The 19,595-nt window shown below is 38.5% G+C and overlaps 1 protein-coding gene across 2 annotated transcripts in view; it reads right to left on the reverse strand.

Annotated features, from left to right (window-relative positions):
* Positions 1 to 1,065: 1,065 nt before the first annotated feature.
* LOC131202372 (hyaluronidase) overlaps positions 1,066 to 19,595 on the reverse strand; it is a 35,742-nt gene continuing 17,212 nt past the window's right edge. For both annotated transcript variants that reach the window (XM_058191298.1, XM_058191299.1), the window contains exons 2-4: positions 5,930 to 6,880; positions 4,457 to 4,546; positions 1,066 to 2,124 (exon numbers count right to left, since the gene is read on the reverse strand). In XM_058191298.1, the coding sequence (XP_058047281.1) occupies positions 1,792 to 2,124; positions 4,457 to 4,546; positions 5,930 to 6,880 (1,374 nt within the window). In that variant the 3' untranslated portion in view covers positions 1,066 to 1,791. The remainder of the gene's footprint in view (positions 2,125 to 4,456; positions 4,547 to 5,929; positions 6,881 to 19,595) is intronic.

The raw sequence follows: 19,595 nt of genomic DNA on the forward strand, positions 1-19,595 counted from the left end.
AGGCCAGGCTTGGTAGTAATTTCTGATTTCTTTTCCATGCATAATTCTTGCATGGTGTCTTTAACAAGATCCTTGAGAAGCAATGGAATTGCAAGAATTCTAACAGCTAAACTATTACTCATCTATAAACAATATAGTTCCAAAGTAAATAAGGGCAGAGATCTTCTTCTTCTCCTTCTCTCTCTTCTTTTCTTCTTCTTCTCTTTCTGTCAAATGACAAGTTGGCAGGTCTCTTCATTGATAACAAAGTAGCTTACTTGTTAACAATGTAGTTTTACTGGATTCATATGATTGTATATTTTATTGCTATATTGTCCTATGTCATGGGTGTCAAACTTGCTACATCACATTGCCATCACGTGACGTATCATGACATTTTTTTTCCCTTCACAGAGCTGGGGGTTGGCATGGCCTGTGCATGATGCATCCAACCCGCAGACTGCCAGTATGACACCTCTGTCCTATGTCTTGTGTACATTATTTGAAGTCAAATGCTTAATCAGTTTATGAATGAATGAATTAATCAATGAATCAATCCATCTCCTTCAAAAATTAATAATCACAGCAACCAGAAATATATTTACATCATGACAAAATTAGGAAGGGAATGTGTATATTGTTCAAGATAGACCACAGAATACCAAATACCTGTAAAAGATATTGACAAGCAGCCTGACTATGTGTATATATTTAAATCATTATTATATTTTTTTAAAAAAATATTATAAGTTAGTACAATTAATTAGAGAGGTATTTTGCCATTCTGAAATGTATATGAGACAGTCAACTACTTAACTGTTGAACAAGAAACTTCCTTTGCTTTGTATTCAGGAAATCACCTATAAATAAAACTTTGATCTCCAAGAACTGAAGTAGCAAGGCTGGTGATGTCATTGCATCTCTGAAGAGGACAAAGTTAGAGTATGTGGCCTTTGGGAAAGATTGATTCTGAGCTATTGGTCAAGGGAACAACATAGTGCTTTAAGTCTTGCATAACCTTAAAGTACTGATTTCTTTTTTAATCCCTATTATGAAGGAAATCACCACTTAAAGGCATTGAAGAAATGGAACCTTATTTTCTGGCATAAGACAACCATTTTGATTCTCTCCCCCACAACCCACTCATTCTTCTCTTCCCTCAGAAATAAGCCCCATATTTTTGCCTGTACCCTCTGCCCTCTCTGGAGGAAGTTGCTACAAAAGTTGAAATCTGGCTGCTAGTGAATAAATTAGCCCATAAATTCTGATAAGGTATTCAGAACCAGTGCTGAAGTGGATTGAAATACTAAAGATTAAAAAATTAGTCCAAGCTTTCAAATTCCCAGGAAGTTTTCATCCACCACAATACTTTAACATGGGGAGTGGGGAGTGAGAGGAGTTTAGAAGTAAAAAAATGTGGCTGCAATTGTAACAAGAATTCATTCCTAAGTACAGTTTTGGAGATTCTGAATAAGAAATATTAGATGTAAGCAAAGACCACTCCAAGTGGAATGCAGGAAAAAAGGAAGCAAATGTCTTAATTAGGTAGACCCAAGATTTGAAAACCAGTCATGTCTATCCTTTTTTCCAAAGCACATTACACAACCACCTGCGTCCTTTTTTTCCTTAATTTTTAATTACAGCATCTTAATTTTTTTAGAAACTTAAAAGTTGTACCTATTTGTAAGTCTTCAGAAGATCTAATAGAATTGCTGCTCTCAGTTGGATATCTTTGTCTTGTGAACTGTGTGACAATTTTGCTTTGTTTGGGAATAAATAAAAGACACATCAATGCATTTAATTTCCTTATATTTAATCTCCTTCTCTTATAGAATGCTCTTCACAGTACAGTCCTTTCCAGCCTTGGTAACACTGACACTTAAACTTATCTCTTAAGTACCTAAAATTCTCCAACTCCAGTTTTCCTTTCACAATCACTTTCCTCTCTGTTGCATTGGCATGCACCATGATCCTAAAACTTTCAGGAAACAAGTGTAAATAGGCATTTGAATCACTATGTTTACGAACACATCTTCCCTTTTTATTGCAAAGAACATGGCTGCAAATCTTGGCTGCAGAAGTCACATTAATGATATAACGTCCAAATGCACTATTCATGTAGTCTTTCACTCTTTGACAGGCTTCCTAAAATAAAACAAAGAATGATAATTGATTTTTGTATTACTATAGAATATAAAATTCCTACTCGGGAATTAGTCCAATTGAATTCACTGGAGCTTATATCCAGAGAATTGGGCATACTTCATGATTTAAGACCTTCATTGATAATTGTTCAGAAGATCCAAAAAAGCATTCTGTCATATTTAAAACAATCCTGAAAAGTTCATCTTACTTTACTATTATTAAATTCTAACCCACTTGGAACTAAGTATTGGAAAAGCAAAGCTTGAAAAACAGAAAACATCTGTGGCTGGATTTTGGTAGTGCCAGTCAAGATCTATTTCCACCCACCCCATTTCTTTCCAAAGGAACCAGCTCCTTTCTCCTTGCATTCAAAGTCTGACAAAAAAAGAGGCAATGGCAAAGGTTGATAACTGTTGGGATATAAATTTATAAGCAGAAATACATATGCAGAAAATGATGGCATGTAGAACGGTAAACATTTTACAGCCTAGGATTTATATTTGTTCCTATAGCCTCTAAACTATAGGAAGCCACCTATAAGACAATGACTTTGTGTGTGTGTGTGTGTGTGTGTGTGTGTGTGTGTGTGTGTGTGTGTGTGTTATTCAGGTTTCTCCCACGTAAAATTGGAAGTGTCTTGGTGACGTTTCGACGAAGTCTCATTTGTCATCTTCAGGCTTCAGCTTCGTGCTTCTTGCTCCCAGAAGCACGAAGCTGAAGCCTGAAGATGACGAATGAGACTTCGTCGAAACGTCGCCAAGACACTTCCAATTTTACACGGGAGAAAACCCGAACAACCAAAGACTTATATACAAACACCCGTGAAAACCTCAGAAAACAAATATATATATATATGTGATATAGCTACCAAGAATTCCATGTCTATTCAATTATATCTTTATTTGAAATTAGATTCATTACAACTTTCTTTTATCATTAATGCCATTTAAATAGCTTTTGTATCCAGAAAGCCACATCTATTTCTCTGGGCTAAAGATTGTAGAAAACTACCATCAGGCTACAGATGTGTGCAGAAGTAGCTATTCAAAAAAACATGTCATTAAATTCATATACATGCATATATACAAACATACGCACACACACACACACATTTATTTATTTATTTATTTATTTATTTATTTATCACATTTTTGAATCACTCATCTCCTTCCGAGAGGAACTCAGAGAGGAAAACTTAAAAGGAAACAAGGATGATTAAACCCTGTGTAAAAAGTGAAGGGAAGGGTCTCACTGCACCAACCAGCCCCACAGCTGCATGTTCCTCTGGGCTCCCCCATGAGGTCACAGACAGAGTCATGTTTTAACTACTATTCGGAAGGTCAGGAGAGGGGGCCTGCCTCACCTCTGGGAGTAGAATAGTCCACAAGGTGGAGGCCATAGCAGAGGAAGCTCTCTTCCTAAACCCCACCAGTCTGAATTCTTTAACTGACGGGGTCTGCAACATACCTTCCCTGCCTGACTGGGCGGGACAGGCTGATGTAACGGGAAGAAGACGGTTCTGTAGGTAGCCTGGCCCCATGGCATGTAGGGTTTTAAAGGTCATAATCAACACCTTGAATCTATTATTAATTAAGCACATATTATTACAAATGCACATAACTTCACACTACAGTCTTACCAATACACATACTGGTGTGTGAATAGCCATAGGGACATTCTCATCATAAAAATAATTGTGCAGGCAATAACTGATGCCTTTTCTACTGTAGACCATTGCTCTTTCACTGCTACTAGCACAGGGAAACCAATGCTCTTGAATAAGTTAAAAGAGTGATCTTAAGCACCGTGTCTTCTTTTTCCTTCTGCTCCTTTTTATTACTCTTATCTGAGAATACATTTTTGGATGGGTGGCAGAAAGTTTATCCTTTTTATCAATTGGTTCAGTTAATAAAAGAGGAATGATCAGGTTTTAGGACTGGTGTCACCAGTAACATGTGATCCAGTTGTCTATTCATTACTAACAAAGGGCAGAAAAATAATGTGATTTCTTAGGTAAAGTACACTTGAGTAATTTCCATATTTATTTTTCTGTGCCAGTGAAGACATTAGAATAATGATGCTACAAATCTCTTCATTCCATTAATTGCTTTCTGAATATTATTGCAGAAATTGAGGGTAGTTATTGTACTTAATAAGATGTTTTCACCCTGTGATTGGACATGGCTGATAATCCCCTAAGAAATCCTAACTCTATATCCATTCCTGGACCACTTATTACAAGCTATAAATGTTGACATAAAAGGAAGGGAAGGGTCTCAAGAATTCTAATGAATATGGCTTATGGGCATTTTGTTCACCCACACTAACTTACAATAGTACTGGCATATTGCATGCTTCCCCAAAAGACCATTCCTGCTGCCCCCATGGCTGCTGTTTCACCAATTGTAGCCACCAAGTCTTCCTGAAAAGTAAGGCAATGAATAGGGATATTTTAATAGAGCACCATACACTGATAATAAACAGTCATTTCCTCTACCTCTTATTTGGAGGGGTGTATTTGTGATTAAAAACCATTTAAGCAGAAGACCTATTTGGCCCAACTGCAAGCAAATTTAGCACCCTGGGAAAGAATACTCTTTCATAGTGCTATCAAATGCCTGGCTAAAAGTCAACAATGATGCCAACTACTGGTTCTGTGGGTGTGGCTTGGTGGGTGTGACATGACTTGGTGGGCATGGCTTAGTGGGTGTGGCAGGGAGGAAGGTTACAGCAAAATCCCCATTTCGTCCTGATCAGCTGGGCCTTGGGAGGCAGAGAATAGATGGGGGCAGGGCCAGTCAGAATGTTTACTACCAGTTCTCCGAACTACTCAAAATGTCCACTACCGGTTCTCCAGAACTGATCAGAACCTACTGAAATCCACCTCGGATACTCTCAGTAAAAAAAATATTATGTGGTTTCTCAGGTATGAGACTTTTTCAGATTATCAAGTCAGAGCAGCTTTCTCCTAACTTGGCAACTTTAAGACTTACGCACTTCAACTTCCAGAATTCCCCACCCAGAAAGTTGCCAAATTAGGAAACTCCTGAGTGACAGTATGCTAAATATGTCGACTTTATACTACAGTATGGTAGAGATTCCTTTAAATTCAAATGCTGTGTTCAGAAAATTGACTATAATTCTCTGCTGAGAGTATATCTCCCAAAAAAATCTGATTCCTGAAACAATAAGTGCACTAGTGATTTTGAAATGTGGTATTGGGATTCTTAAAATGATTGTTACGGAGGCTGTTGCTAACAAAATAAAATGTTATACATTAGAAGGAAAAGAAGGGGGGAAATGCCACTATAGTCTATGCAGGGCTCAGCTGCTATGTAACAGACATAAACTATTTAAGATCAGCCTTGCCACTATGTAATTCAAGCCTAAAATAGTACATTGACTTAGGAAAATAGGGTTGAACGTTATGCATACTCATATTTGTGTCATAGAGTAACATTCCAGTTGTCAATTTATACATACACGCAGTTGAAGGAACACCTGAGGGATGTGGGATTTCACCTGCTGACTATTCCTTTCCCATGATCATGTGGCTGATAATGATGTAAAATAGTCCTACCCTATTTACTTAGGATCCTTTAACATTAAGGATTCTAACCAGTCAGGATTCCTGATTACATGAAGAATCTGACATGCAACAAATTTACCCATGTTGGACTTCTCCTATGCCAGTGTTCAAAAGGAGAAAATAAAACATGCTAATGGGTATGAACCAGATAGAACTCTAATAAATGTGTAGCTGTCAACAGATTGATTCTGAGATTCATACACCCCAATACCTTACCTCTGTTAAAGGTTCAAAGGTATATGCATAAAATGGTCTGGCATATACAAAAACAGGCAAGGCATAATCTTTCCTAGCCATGGAAGCAATGCGCATTGATTCCTCAAGGCGATGGTGCACAAATTTCAAAGCATTTGCACTTGATTTCAATATGATTTCAAGATATATAGAAGGGAAAAGGGCAGTACTTTCTCTCCATAGCCAAAGTAGTTGATCATTCCGTGAAATTTCAATATTTGGACATTTGCCTGTGTATTGTTCAGGTTTTTTCTTATAATCATAATTATAGCAATCTGGATATAGATAGTAGCCCCAGTATCCACCTGGTCGCATATCTTCAGCTAGTAAAAGTGTATCTCTCATGAAACTCTTCCCAGCTTTTTCATATTCTTGCTTAGCTAATCTCTTTATTGCAGCTTCAGACAAGTCTGGATGCAACTCTCTAGAAAATTGAATAGATCTGGTTCTGTAAACATTTTTACTACCCCAGTTTCTATCCCACTGGGGTCTCCAGTTTTCCCAGTCAATGACTCCAAGTCCATGAAATGTCTTCAGTGGGATCATACGGGTGATATCCGATTTTGTTTTATTGAGATGTTTGGTGAGGCTTTCATTTTGCGGTATAATCCCATGGAGGAAATGCCCATGGTCATCAATATGGGGATAGACCCCCAGCTGGGTGGGATAAAATATTGTCACAGAAGACCCACTTAAAGACTCATTGGCGTTTGGTACAATGTGAAAAGTCTTGAGATCTAAATCCACCTTATAGCGCAGTTGACATTGGGTAGTAGGTGCATTCCAGAACACAAGGAAAGGTTCGTTAGGATACATCGGAGCTTTGGTCTGCATAACATGAACTCCATTAAATCTCTTCAGTAATATCCAAGTTGCCAGGCATTTAATCCATAGATGACACATAATATGCAGTTTTTCTGATACTTTTAGTTCCTTGAGGGAGGGAAAGAAGAACAGGAAAAGTACAGTGATGATAAGAAAAGACAGCAACTCATAGATATGGTGGTCAGCTAGATTTTCATACTATTTCTTAAAAGGTAACCAAAGTTGAATTAATCAATTATTTATTACCATATTTAAAGGGTGTTTAATGTAATGCTCATCTAATTAGTTAGACAGGTGAAATTAATATATTAATTCAAGTAAAATAATTGCAATATAATTTCTATATCAACACAAATAGAGCCCCACCCTCATTAGCTATTACTGTAAGCAGCAAGAGCCAAAGTTTTCAGAGAAGAGATGCCAACCAAAACCATAAAATATAATGTAAAGACTCCTTTAAACATAAGAAAGGCAAGAAAAAGCTATGGGCTTAAACTGCCTTGAATAAAAAATGGGATTAGACCTTTGTATTGACAGAGGACAATTTAATGTGGTTTTAGTCTCCCTTTTAGCACAGCTAACGTTTTTTTTTTCCAAGTGGGAGAATCGAAATGAATTAACATAATTAAAATTATTGAGAAATTACAACTTTTGTCTTTTAAATAATTTTTTATTTCCATTTTTCAATATCATATTTATGTACAAACTATTATCCATCATTAATCATTAATTTTTATTTATTACTGATTCAGGCCTGCCCGACTGCCACTTCCTTACTACACAACCTCCCTCTCTACCCTCTACTACTTTCCCATCCTTCATCTCCTTCACTTTACTACTTCCTCTCCTCCTTCTCCACTCCTCCCTTCTTCCACCCTATCTAACCCTCTTATTCCCCTCCTCCTTCTCTACACTTTCCTACCTACTTTCTTCCCTCCTTCTACTCCTCTCTCCTTTTCTTCCTGAAATGGCAGTCGAGCATCCCCAATATCATTTTAAATTTTTTAATTTCATATCTTCAAAAATTACTGTACATTAATAATCAATCCATGTATCACTTGTTGATTCATTTCCCCCCCCCTTCCCCCCTCCTCCCCTTCCCCCCCCAGTCTTCCCAGAGCAAATACCGGGTATTATGACCAACAATCACAAGCTAAAGTATACAAAATATACATAACCTCCCACCTTAAAAAATTTAAAACTATAAATCCCCTCACAATAAAAATAAAAAGATAGGAAAGAATAATAAAAAACGAAAAGAAAAGAAAAGAAAAGAAACAATACCAACTTCACATATTACTTCTTCTTACAGTCCATTTTTAAAATTAATCCATCTTCTCAAATTCAATTTTTTTTTCCACTTGTATATTCCTTCAAATTTCATAAGTCCATTTCTCAAATTACAGTCCATCTTCTCGAACTCAAATTTTTATCACTTATATATTTCTTCAATTGCCATAACATTTAATGTCCATTCTTCTTACAGTCCATTTTAAAAATTAGTCCATCTTCTAAAATTCAAATTTTTTCCACTTGTATATTCCTTCAAATTTCATAAGTCCATTTCTTAAATTACAATCCAGCTTCTCAAGTTCAAATTTTCATCACTTATATATTTCTTCAATTGTCATAAGATTTAATATTCAGTCTTCCAATACTACTCCATCAATCAAATATCAAGCAAATAATCATTTAGACTACATCCACAATATAACAGTAAACAGTTAAAATCATTACATCCACATTATCTAAATTCATAAATTTCACTTTCCATCCTTCACAATTGAGTAATATCATCCCATAGATTTATACCATACAAATAGCAAATAACAAAAATCCTATAATTTATATCCTAAACAAATCAATTCCAAAAATTAACCATAATCATCCTATTCACATCTTAAACATTCCTCCCCTCTCCCATTCTATTTTCCATCATTTCCAAACCAGTTAACTTAGCATCTAACAACAAAGGATTCCCACTCTTTAAAACATTAATATAAAAATGTCTCGCTTTCATAACTGAATTAAGAAAATACTTTCTACCTCTAAAATTCACTGACAAACCCATTGGGACTTCCCATCTAAAATATATCTGATATTTCTTAAACTCATCCACCAAAAAAGCAAATTCTCTTCTGTTTCTTAACATTTTAGGAGGAATTTCCTTCATCATTTTTATATCTTGTCCCAATATCTGAAATTTATTTTTATAAAAGGCTTGCAAAATTTCATACCTAACCTTTTTAGTTGTAAAATAAATAACCACATCCCTAGGTACTCTATTTTGTCTTGCCCACCAAGAATTAACACGATAAATTCTTTCAATATTAGTCTCAAAATCTTCTGGCTCCACACCTTTTATCAGAGCAAAGGCTTGCGTAAAAATCTCCTTTAAATTTTCCTTCCTATTTTGTTTCAACCCCCTCACCCTTATAGCATATTCCATTAATCTATATTGTAATATTACTCTTTCTTCATCTGCCCTATCTACCTTTGCCTTTATATCTTCCATCTTATTATCTAAGTTCCAATTGTTTTGATTTTTTTGAATTTCTTCTATTTTCCTTTGCAACTCTAAATTAGCTTTATTAATTTCTGCAAGATCATCCTGCATCTGAATACAAGAGCTTAATATTTGCGCAATTACATCCTTTACCATTTTCATTTCCCTCTTCTGCTCTTCCACCACTTCCTTGAAATCCAACATCTCTTTCTCTATTTCGTCAAATTTTTGATCTATTTCTAAAAAGTAACTCTCCAAAAACTCCTGTAAAGAGTTTCTTACTTCCTTTTTGATTTCTTCTTTTAATTTTTGAATCTGAGCTGAAGAAATTTCAAAGTTTTTAATGACTTTTGGCACTATTTGCTTAAAAGCCATTTTTTTTTAAAAAAAGGATAACTTAATAATAGTCCAAGAAAAAGAAAGAAAAAAAATTAGAAAAGAAAGTTTCAAAAAAACTTATCTTCTAAATCACTATAATCCCAAAGAAGAAGAAAAAATATAAATCATAAGATTCTCATTTCTTCCATTTAGTCAGTATCTTCCTATGTATCTTCTATTTCAACACACTTTTGGCACTATTTGCTTAAAAGCCATTTTTTTTAAAAAAAATATAACTTAATAACAGACCAAGAGAAAAAAAAATATTTAGAAAAAAAAAATTCAAAAAACTTTTCTTCTAAATCACTATAATCCCAAAGAAAAAGAAAAGATATAAATCATAAAATTCTCATGTCTTCCATTTACTCAGTATATTTCTATGTATCTTCTTTTTTCTATTTCGACACTAGCCGTTAGTAAGCATTTCTACTTTCGTTTTCAGTACACACATTCCACAAAACCGCCATTTGCTTTCTTCTCTCCTATCTTCGCAGCAAATAAATCCTCAGGGGCTTACAGTCTTCTTACAAACAAATGCTAGAACTCCAGTTTCTGCTCCGTCCACGTTACAATCCATCATAAATCAATTCCTGCCGTGGAAATTGGACGCTTCGTTTGTTTGCCATAAAGGCAAATGCCTCACCCAGCCAGGAGCTTATCAGGTTATAGAAGGAGAACTTCCCGCAAGCTTTAAAAGCTTATTAGGGCATCTCAACCTCAACCTAATTGCTCATCTTTCCTTCTTTGCCCGAAGGAAAGAATTCCAAGCTGTCGGACCCAGATTTACGATGTCCTGACAGCTTTACAGACTAGGGAGTTAGCAGCTAAATCATAGCTGCTTCTTCACGAAGCGGAGCCAAACCGGAAGTCCGAGAAATTACAACTTTTATGGGATAAATGATTGTTATACCAATACCAGGCAACATGGTAAGAACACGATTGAGCACTAAATTAATGCAGAACTGGATAAAGTTGTTGTTGATAGTTATGAAGTCGTGTCTGACACATCACGACCCCATGGACAACGTTCCTCCAGGCCTTCCTATCCTCTACCATCCTCTGGAGTCCATTTAAGTTCACGCCTACTGCTTCAATGACTGGATAAAGTAGTAGTTCGGAGTTGGAACTTATCCCTGCATTATCTTTGCAGAGTCATTTGATAATTGATGGTCAACAAATCAATGTAATAAATAAATCTTCAAGAATTTAGTATGAAATTATTTGGCACAACTAAAAGGAATAATGTCAAAAATCTATATGACATTTTTAAACTGAAATGATGAACCCCTCATATCAGGGGTCTCCAACCTTTTAAGCAAAGCTGGCTTTTAAACAAAGCTGGCAAAGCTGGCTGAGGAACTCTGGGAGTTGAAGTCCACAAGCCTTAAAGGGACCAAGGTTGGAGAACCCTGCCTCATATGGCTTGAAGGGATTTGAGATACTGATTTGGGCAATGTAATAGCTGAAGCAAAACAGCAGTCATTATGGAAATCAAGATTTTCTTTCTGCCTCTAACCAAGAGTTACAATTGAAAAAGGCAATTAACATTGATGAATAAATCCCACACAATCACTCTTGAAGACATTGGTGAGCTGTACACAGAAGGGATCAGACTGTACACAGATTGTGCTCTTCTGGCCCAATGTTATAAGAGATATTAGAATGACTACAAATTATGAGTCAGATATTCTCCAAAGCTAGGATTGTTGAATTTCTATGATCTAATGCCTCATTTAAAAATAAAGAGCTGACTGTCTATTTACTTTGGGAAGCCAAATTAATAAATACTCAATGTTGAAAATGTTTTGAAAACTTAACCATTTATCTGAGGATTTTAAAAAGGTGTTTTCAACTGCTTTATTACAAAAAAACCCATCTTAGAATAACTTAGACAAACTTAGAATAACTGGCCTGCCAGCAAAGCTGGCTGAGGAACTCTGGGAGTTGAAGTCCACAAGTCTTAAAGGGACCAAGGTTGGAGACCCCTGGTTTAGACCATTATTCAATGAAATGTGGTTTCAGTCTTTTATTATTATTATTTTTATTAATCGTATTTATATACCGCCCTATCTCCCGAAGGACTCAGGGCGGTTCACAGGCAAATAAAAACACATAAATACAGATTAAAATAACGATTAAAAAACTTATTCTAAAAGGCCGAATGTTTAAAAACAATATAAAAAATAAAACCCATTTAAAACCCATTTAAAACCAATAAATTTAAAATCTAATCCAGTCCTGCGCAGATGAATAAGTGTGTTTTAAGCTCGCGACGGAAGGTTCAGAGGTCCGGAAGTTGACGAAGTCCTGGGGGTAGTACGTTCCAGAGGGTGGGAGCCCCCACAGAGAAGGCCCTTCCCCAGGGCGTCGCCAGACGACACTGCCTCGCTGACGGCACCCTGAGGAGTCCCTCTCTGTGAGAGCGCACGGGTCGGTGAGAGGTATTCGGTAGCAGTAGGCGGTCCCGTAAATAACCCGGCCCTATGCCATGGAGCGCTTTAAAGGTGGTTACCAAGACCTTGAAGCGCACCCGGAAGGCCACAGATAGCCAGTGCAGTCTGCGCAGGATAGGTGTCATACGGGAGCCACGAGGGGCTCCCTCTATCACCCGCGCAGCCGCATTCTGGACTAACTGCAGCCTCCGGATGCCCTTCAAGGGGAGCCCCATGTAGAGAGCATTGCAGTAATCCAGGCGAGACGTCACGAGGGCGTGAGTGACCGTGCATAGGGCATCCCGGTCTAGAAAGGGGCGCAACTGGCGCACCAGGCGAACCTGGTAGAACGCTCTCCTGGAGACGGCCGTCAAATGATCTTCCAGAGACAGCCGTTCATCCAGGAGGACGCCTAAGTTGCGCACCCTCTCCATCGGGGCCAATGACTCGCTCCCAACAGTCAGCCGTGGACTCAGCTGACTGTACCGGGATGCCGGCATCCACAGCCACTCTGTCTTGGAGGGATTGAGCTTGAGCCTGTTTCTCCCCATCCAGACCCGTATGGCTTCCAGACATCGGGACAGCACTTCGATAGCTTCGTTGGGGTGGCCCGGTGTGGAAAAGTACAGCTGGGTGTCATCCGCGTACAGCTGGTACCTCACACCGAAGCCACTGATGATCTCACCCAGCGGCTTCATATAGATGTTGAACAGAAGGGGCGAGTCTAATTGTAATAAAGAGTTTTATCTAGCTAAACCAGATCAGATCTTTAATAAAATTAGAGTTCAGTGGTCCAACTGTGCCCAGAGGATGAAAGGCATGTCTCTTCTCCAAGAAGCCCATTGGCTTTAACCTATTTCTACTCTGATGCTGCTGGTTTGTAATTAGTTCTGCTACCACCTGTCTTCCATAGGGCCCTTCACTTGACTACTTCCCCGATCTTAATTGTATGAGAAAAATAAGACTCTTGTTTAAAAGGGAATACTATTTAATGTGGTCTCATTCTATCTGCAATAAGGATTTTTTATTTAAGGAGACCATATTGAGCTTCTGAATAAAGTCAGTTTGAGCCAAGCAGTTGAATTAAGCCATGTGAAGTGTAGAGCTGGAGATTTACACCAAGCCCTGCTCTAAAGATCATAAGACTAGCTGCTGAGTAGGGTTCATGGTGAGGAGGATTCAGTGGTGAAATTCAATTTTTTTAAAAATACCGGTTCTGTTGGCATGGCTTGGTGGGCATGGTGTGGCTTGGTGGGCATGGCTTGGTGGGCATGGCAGGGGAAGGATACTGCAAAATCTCTATTACCACCCCACTCCAGGGGAAGGATATTGCAAAATCTCCATTACCACCCCTCTCTGGGGCCAGCCAGAGGTGGTATTTGCTGTTTCTCCAAACTACTCAAAATTTCCGCTACCGATTCTCCAGAGCATGTCAGAACCTGCTGAATTTCACCCCTGGAAGGTTGCTATTATCTTTGTTCTCCTACCAATTTCTCAGCTGAGTATGTACTATTTCCCAATTTATGTATTTCTCAGATTAGAATGTTCTGATCATACAAAATACTTCAGGATACTGTACACTTTAATCCCTAGATGTGTGAATTTTCTCGCTTCCTATAAAATATATAATAATTGCTAAACATAACAGAACTATAATAAATTAGCTCTTAATTATCAAATCCTTATTAATGGTTTGCTTGTGTCAACATTTACATGGAACCTGTAGCTTTTCCCCACCCCATCCAAATTTTTAACTGTTCTATATTTTCAAAGTGTATTGAAAAATAGGTAAACATGAACGTTGGCATCTTATTCCATAAATTAACTAAAATAAATTACTCTGATGTTATCACTCAAAACATTCCCCTTGAAGTAGATGAGCAACCGAAACTGGTACTCCATTTTACTTACAAAGATATGCTGAAACATCAGATTAGATTAATTCTGCAATTTATCATTATATGCTCATGTATAACACTATGTTAGTCACAGTGTGAGAAGAAGACACAACTTTCTTAAACATCTTGTATGAAGTCACTTCAGTTTAACCTCATCTTTAGAGAACTTTGGTGAAACATAGATAGAATCTTGGTGATGAAAACAATAGGGAAAGAACATTGGCAGAAAAGGGCATGCAGTACAAGCAGCTTAGAAAAATAGCAATACAAGTAGCATACTGCAACCATTTATCTTCTCAGCGCCCTTAATTTAGGTCATCAATTTGATGTCCTTTCAGACCCTGACACTCAAGTTTCACATCAGAGCATAGCATGGAGACAGCATTAATCATGAGATAGGAATGATAGTATTGTCCAGGTTCTCCTTGATTTGTCAGGATCTTTTGATATTTATCATTATGTTCTTCTGGACTGCCTCCAAGGATGTGGGAGGTGGGGAGGGAACTACTTTGTAAAGATTCTTCTTTCTTTGTGGCCAGTTCCAGTTGGTTTGACAATCAGATCCAAGGCCTCATTTGTGAGATGCCTGCAGCTCAACCTTCTCATTCTAATATCTATCTGAGGAAACTGGACAAGATCAACCATGATTACAGATGATACTTGACTTTACATGTATTTACTGGCTGACCAAAATACACTGCCAATGTCCTAGTGTCTGGAGATGTCAACCCCACTAGATAGCCCAGACCAAGAAATTATGCTTCAGCCACTTTAGGTAACAGTCCTTGTGTGTCTCTGGCAAAGTCATGTTTCTTTCTGCCTTCAGGAGGCTACAAGGCTCTGTATAGGGAGAAATGGGTTCAGATTTAATTCTGGCAAAATTATTGACTGCGGATATTCCCAATTCAGCACTGGTATACAATCTAGATTTTTTTTTCTTAGACTCAAAGTTCCTGTTCAGGATAGGTGGTAGCAAGGGGCAGGAAGATTCTTGCACAATCTATCTGTTGTACCAACTGTATTTGTCCCTGAACCAGGAGGCTTTTCAGGTAGTCAGTATGGGCCTATAGCAATGGCTATAGCTGATCCACAGTGCAGTGGTGCAGATAATAATGTACCTTTCTACTCTTGAGTTGCAGTGATAGCCACTTGGCTTCTGGATGATAGTTAGTTACTATCTAGTTCAGGATGCTTAAATCAGGCCCGCAGGATGCTTAAATCCGGCCCACTGGGCCACTCTGGAAACAGCAAAGGACTGGCCCATGGTGCCTCTGCCAATGAAAACAGAGCTCGGGAGGGCCACGTGCATCCCTCCCAAGCTCTGTTTTTACTGGCAGACGATTGCAGGATGCCGTTGCAGCTGAAAACGGAGCTCGGTAGCCCATTTTCACCGGCAGAGTGCTTAAGCCACCACAGGTGCCCCCAACACGAGTGATGTCAAACTGGTCATGCCCACCCTGGCCACACCCACTCCAGCCCCCCAAGGTCAAACACAACCCTGATGTAGCCCTCAATGAAATCAAGTTTGATACTGCTGATCTAGTTGGTAGTGTTTTCAATGGCAAAGCATAGGGCTTGGTTAATGAAGACCATCTATTTCCAATCAGACTTTGTATGATGAGAAAAAGTAGCCTTCTTCAGGCTCCTATCAATCAAGTAATCAAGTACAATCCAGGAAGCAGGCCTTCTCAGTTACAGCATCTGCTCTCTAAAAGAAGCAACCTCCAGAGATCCATATGGTTCCCAGTGCAAATGTCAGGGTTCCAAGTAACACCCCCAACGAAAGAAGACTCTGAGGCTTGAAGTTCCTCAAAGTTCCACTTTATTAGAGATTATTTAAAAAGTCTTTGAATACCTGGACATTTCCCCCAGGTATTTCCCATCCTTAGATTAGGATGGGTGGCAGACCCTTTATAGGATTGTGTATGTTTGAATATTTATATATAGGGAATACCTAGAAAAAAAATAGTTGGTGGTCTGTCTCAAAACAATTTTTGAATATTCCATCTATATCCTTCCTTGATCTACAGTAGTAGTTCTCAGCAATTTTAAGATATGGGGGCTTCAGACTCCCATTAGACTTTGCTATGACTTCCCTGGGGAATTCTGGAAATTGAAGTCCATGTATCTTAAAGTTGCTAAGGTTGAGAAACAGTGATTTACATTCAGGATAGACTGGGAAACTAAACATTCAATAGCTGCAGACTCCTTGCTGATATCTTATAGCAAAATTGGTGGTGGTAAAACTGAATGCTGTAGAATGGTTACAGTCAACTGGGAGGAAGGATTACTGCTTATCACTAGAAGAATTTCATATGGCCCAATCCCTTTACTATTATACGGCAATAATTCATAATGCAAAATGTAGTTATCAAATGCTATCAAATGAGAAAGTGAATGGATAATATACCTTTCAAGACAGACAATTATAGGTCCAGAACATCTATAAAATATTTTATTTCAATTTTTCTTTCTTGCAGCATCACTGGAAAAATAAGAAGTGTTTCTATATACACTCAACCCAGAATAAAAGAATAACAGATTTGGAAGGGACCTGAGAGGTCTTCTAATTCAACCCCCTGCTCGAGCAGCAAATCCTATACCCGTGATGGCAAACCACGCATGCCCAAAGTGGCACACGGCGCCATGTTGCCTGGCACGCGCGGCATCGCCCGTTCCTATTCTGGGTTTCTCATGCACATGTGCGTACGATGATCAGCTGGCCTTTGTGCTTGCGTCAGTGCCGGAAACTGGTCTTCCATTTTCTGATGTGAGCATGTGCGGTGAGACCAGCTGTTTGGTGCGTGCGCATGCGTGGCAGTAACTTGAAGACTGGCTGGCTGACATGCGCATGCATGCATCGGAAACTGGAAGTACATTTTCCAGCGCGTGCTTGCAAGCTGATCAGTGTGTGTGCATGCGCAGCAATAACCTGAAGACTTGCCAGCAGTAACCTGAAGAAACCACAAGTACCTTCTCCAGTGCATGCACACTGCTGGGCAACTTCTATTCCTGGTCTCAGCCCAGATGAACATACGCGTGAAGTGTGCATGTGAAGTGCTCCCTTTTTGGCACTTGGTGCCTCACACACATGTGTGGTCTCCCTTTTCGGCACTGAGTGCCATCACTGTCCTATACCAATGGTTGTCCAATCTCTTCTTAAAAATCTCTAGTGTTGGAGAATTAGCAGCTTCTGGAGACAAGTCATTCCACCAATTAAATGTTCTAACTTTCAGGAACAATTTCTCCTTAGTTCTAGGTTGGTTCTCTCCATTGGTTAGTTTCCATCCATTGCTTCTTGTTCTGCCTTCAGACGCTTAGGAGAATAAAAGAAACCCTCTCTTCTTTGTGGCAACCCTTAGATAGTGGAACATTGCTCTCGTGTCACCTCTAGTCCTTCGTTTCATTAAACAAGACATACCTAATTCCTACAACTGTTTTTCATATGATTTAGCCTCCAGTACCCTAATCATCTTGGTTGCTCTTCTCTGCACTCTTTCTAGAGTCTCAACATTTTTATATCATGATGGCCAAAATTGGATGCAATATTCCAAGTGTGGTCTTATCAAGGCATTATAAAGTGGTATTAACACTTCATGTGATCGTGATTCTATCCCTCAGTTGATGCAACCTAAGACTAGTTTACCCAAAGTGTATCCTGTCTACACTTAGTGGTGGCTAATAGTCAGATGAACATATGTTATGATATTAGGTCCAAGGGACTTTTGTAAGAATCCAAAGGCCAATGCAACTGGTGTGATGTAGCATATACAGATGTGGGAATTCAGATGTGATCCAGTGACAGAACATTAGGTATGTACACTACTTTGAATTGAGAAAAATAAAAAGTGAAGTAAACAAACAAATAAATAAACAAATATGCATTATAGCTACCATATTTTCAGAGTATAAGACACACTTTCCCCTCCCCCAATAAAAGTGGGTGGAAATGTCTGTGTGTCTTATACACCAAATGTTGCCGAAGCCCCGTCCACCTGCCGGCCCCCACCCTTCAGCTGTTTTTGGCCTCCACACATCACATTTTCAGCCTCCACACATTCCATTTTAGACCCATTCCAGGCTGCAGGGATCTCCACAGTACATCGCCACTCCGCACATTGCATTTATGGCCTCCACACATCATGTTTTTGGCCTCCATATGTCACATTGTCGGCCGGTTACAGGCAACAGGGATCAGTGGTGCCTGGAACTGGACAAAAATGTGACGTGTAGAGAACAGCTGATTGACAGTAACTGGAACAGCTGATTGACAGTAACTGGGAGGCCGATTCAACCGCCAATCAGCTGTTCATGCTGAATCAGGCTGCTATAATGTGCTGAAGCTAACCAGGCTGTTGGCTGTTTGCTGCAAGGATGCTAGTCAGATGAATACATGGATGCTGGTAGGCAGAGGCAGAATTTTTTTTCTTGTTTTCCTCCACAAAAACTAATGTCCGTCTTATACTCCAGAGCATCTTATACTCCAAAAAATAGGGTAATTCTCGACTTACAATGACATTGAGCCCAACATTTATGTTGCTAAGTGTATTTCTGTTGCTAGTTAAGTGTATTTTGTCCCGTTTTACAACCTTTTTTGCCACCGTTGTTAAGAGAATCACTGTAGTTGTTAAGTTAGCACAGTTGTTAAGTGAATCTGGCTTCCCAAGATTCCCTTCTGAATCTTGTCAGAAGGTGGCAAAAGGTGATCACATGACCCCAGAACACTACAACTGTCATAAATATGAGTCAGTTGCAAAGCATTTGAATTTGGACAGGGAACTCTTCACAAAAACGCGTACTTTTTATGAGTATTTACCCATATATGTTTACTTTGTATGCAGTTTTTGTAGCATGCGTGCTTAGAAAAAACATTTTTCTTTCATTTTTTTTCTTTCCTGTGCAAGCATTTCCCTAATGCACACATTTTATGTATTTTTAATACTTTTGCTGTTCAACTCTGTCTTAATTATGAAGCTGAGCTTTGTGACCTGTGCATCCTTTCTGGTGTCAAATTTCAGGAACCACTGTAAGAGAAATAATCACACAAATCAAAAAAATCGAGTGGGAATTTGGATGCCTTCCATATAATGATGTTGCTACTATAGTGAAACGATCCATGATTTATTGCCTCAGTAGGAATTCTGAAGCATCTGTATTTTATGATTTATCAGCAAGTCAAAGGAAGGGCTGATCACCTACTTAGTGATGTTCTTCAAAGAACCCTCACTTATTTGTTTAATACATGGTTTTATAACCCTCAAAGATTCAGCTCAAATTCACTTAAGAAATATGGAGCCTTTGAAAGTCATCTGTTAAAATCTGAAATTAAGCATGGTTTGAGATTTTTTCCCCTCGTGTTTTTATTTTTAATTTTAATGATAATAACCTGTACAAATATTTTCCAAGCTGAACCATGAAAGAGATTCAATTTTATTCCCTGTGTGAGGGACATTTTCAATTTTCTTGCTTTCTTCCACTGTTAAAATGCTCTATCTGTACACAACCCTGCTGGAATTTGTGCACTTATGCTGACTCTCCCGTAGCCCTTCTTGGAATGACAATTCTTATGGTTTAGGCACTACTGCATCCAAATAGGGATTGTACTGTTT

Source organism: Ahaetulla prasina, chromosome 7 (genome assembly GCF_028640845.1).
Source record: "Ahaetulla prasina isolate Xishuangbanna chromosome 7, ASM2864084v1, whole genome shotgun sequence".
Classification (NCBI taxonomy): domain Eukaryota; kingdom Metazoa; phylum Chordata; class Lepidosauria; order Squamata; family Colubridae; genus Ahaetulla; species Ahaetulla prasina.